This window comes from Urtica dioica, chromosome 12 (assembly GCF_054948205.1).
Source record: "Urtica dioica subsp. dioica isolate 48M chromosome 12, U.dioica_male_clone48M_v1_H2, whole genome shotgun sequence".
Lineage (NCBI taxonomy): Eukaryota > Viridiplantae > Streptophyta > Magnoliopsida > Rosales > Urticaceae > Urtica > Urtica dioica.
Window position 1 is genome coordinate 10,553,670 of NC_142767.1, and position 2,331 is coordinate 10,556,000.

At 34.7% G+C, this 2,331-nt stretch overlaps 1 protein-coding gene across 1 annotated transcript; it reads left to right on the forward strand.

Annotated features, from left to right (window-relative positions):
• The first annotated feature begins 201 nt into the window (after positions 1-201).
• On the forward strand, positions 202-2,079 carry LOC149379059 (ras-related protein RABC2a-like). The gene is made up of 6 exons (XM_089603536.1): positions 202-515; positions 610-678; positions 776-841; positions 946-1,067; positions 1,486-1,614; positions 1,707-2,079. The coding sequence occupies exons 1-6, from the start codon at positions 359-361 to the stop codon at positions 1,824-1,826; spliced, it is 663 nt and encodes a 220-aa protein (XP_089459662.1). The 5' UTR covers positions 202-358; the 3' UTR covers positions 1,827-2,079.
• Positions 2,080-2,331: the final 252 nt, after the last annotated feature.

Below are 2,331 nucleotides of genomic sequence, written 5' to 3' on the forward strand. Positions count from 1 at the left end.
TATTATTGATATAGATGATGATATTTTGAGCCAAATTAGTATTTTGGTAGGAAGTTAGAAAATATCATGAAATTTGTTGCAATTGAAATAATTTTTAAATGGTTTCTTCGATTTAAAATGGAAACACATGTCAGCAAATCAAAGAGATTTTCCGTGTCCTCTCATGAGTCATGACACATCAAGTAGAAATAGAACCCGCCAAACCCCACCACTTTGCCCGTACACCTACCTCCCAAGGAAATTTCTCGTTTTCGTTTATATACTAATAAACACTTCTCTCCGATCTGAGTAAATTAACAAGGTGAAATGGAAGCACGCTCGTGATAATTACTTAACACATAGAGAGCGAAGAGAAGATATGGGTTCTTTAGCAAAGTTGGTTAAGAATGAAGATAAGAGTAATACATGTGATTACTCATTCAAAGTATTGTTGATTGGGAATTCAGGCGTGGGAAAGAGTAGTATTTTGCTCGCCTTCATCTCCGACTCTCTTCAACATCTCTCTCCCACTGTAGGTACTTCTCATTCACTTCAATCTATTATATATATATGTGTGTGTGTGTGTGTGTGTTCATTGGTTGGAGCTGAAATGGTGGGTGAGGTATTTAGGCGTGGATTTCAAGATCAAGCTTCTGTCGGTGGGTGGGAAAAGAGTGAAGCTTACGATTTGGGACACAGGTTGTGGATTAAAATTAAAACAGTAATTTATTATTTATTCCCTATCGCTCTGCTCTGTATTGAGTGTTGACTCTGTTTGTTTTGTTTGAATGGGCAGCGGGGCAAGAGAGATTCGGGACCGTGATAAGCTCTTACTACAGAGGCGCGCATGGAATCATTTTCGGTCAGTCTTCTTACGTTTTGATAACATTGAGTAGTTTTCTGTGGAGATGAAATACGTTTGTTGAATTTCTTTTTTTGTTTTTGTTTTTGTTTTACGGCTTATAGTTTACGATGTGACGCGGAGAGAAACTTTTACAAACCTATTGAGCATATGGTCAAAGGAGGTCGATCGCTACTCCACTAATCACGAGTGTGTCAAAATTTTAGTTGGCAACAAAGTCGACAAGGTAATCTCTTTTGCTTTGCTTTGTGAGATCAAATTTTGCTTTTTTATCGTGTGTTTTGGATGAATCTTAAATGGAACTTTGTCTCCAAGAAGAGCTTTGGTTCAAATTCATGATGTGGCTTTCTAAACAAGATTTTAATTCATATTAAAAGCGTTTAAGCATAGTTGTCTGGATTAAGCATTTTAAAAGCGTTTGTTGAATTAGTGTTTGGTGTTCAAAACAGACTTCTATTACCTAAGTTTTATTTATCAATCAAATTTAATGCGGGAAAATCTAATTTGGGCAATAAAGCAAGACCTTATCAAAACCTTTAATGACTATCTGTTTCAATAAAAGTCTTTTAAACGTCTATATATATATATATATATATACATATATATATATATATATATATATATATATATATATATATATTCAGGATAAGGAAAGGGCAGTATCGAGAGAAGAAGGGATTGCTCTTGCCCAGGAGCACAAGTGCTTGTTTCTCGAGTCTAGTGCTAAAACTAAGGAAAACGTTCATCACTGCTTTAGAGATGTTGTACAAAAGGTATATAATCTCTTTATGCATATGATTAAGTCACCACATTTACATTACATGACACCATGATTCTACTTCTTTTTTTTTCCCAAACAATACAGATATTGGAAGTGCCTAGTTTACGTGAAAATGGGTCTGCAATAGTGAAGAGACAAACAATGAATAAGGATAAACAAGCGTACCAATCATCTGGAGGCGGTGCTGGTTGTTGCCAAAACTAAAACTCCGAAACGCTTAATAGTTCGAAGGAAGAAAAAAAAAATCAAACTCCAAAAGATAAGAGTCTTTTTGGATCACAAAGTTTCTTTGCAGCTTTTTGGAGGAGTTGTTATCACTCCTTCCTTTACAGTATTTATACAATTTCTTTTTAGTTTTAGTTGCATCAGTTAGTCGTGTGTAAATTGTCAGAAATGGTGAAGTCTTTGGCGAGTCAATGGATGCGCTAAATTAATAAGCAGTGGCGATTTGTGTATACATGTACACATGTTTTTTTTTTTTTTTTTTTAATGTACAGATACAGAAAGAAAAAACTAAGGAATAATCGTGTTTGGAGGAGAGTTTTTCCTCTCATTATTACGGTACGGTAGATTTCCAAGTTCCAACTTATGTCAGTTTTAAGGCATATTAATGTCGGGACTCATATAAGCAGGGGAGCCCTTAATGAATAGTAACTCAATATATGAAGGTCAATGTTCACACTATAAATTGTTGTATAATTATATTTTA

Coding starts and splice junctions, on each gene's coding strand:
- LOC149379059 (XM_089603536.1), top strand. CDS start 359: ATGGGTTCTTTAGCAAAGTTGGTTAAGAATGAAGATAAGAGTAATACA. Junction 516..609: donor ACATCTCTCTCCCACTGTAG/GTACTTCTCATT, acceptor TGAGGTATTTAG/GCGTGGATTTCAAGATCAAG. Junction 1,068..1,485: donor TTGGCAACAAAGTCGACAAG/GTAATCTCTTTT, acceptor ATATATATTCAG/GATAAGGAAAGGGCAGTATC.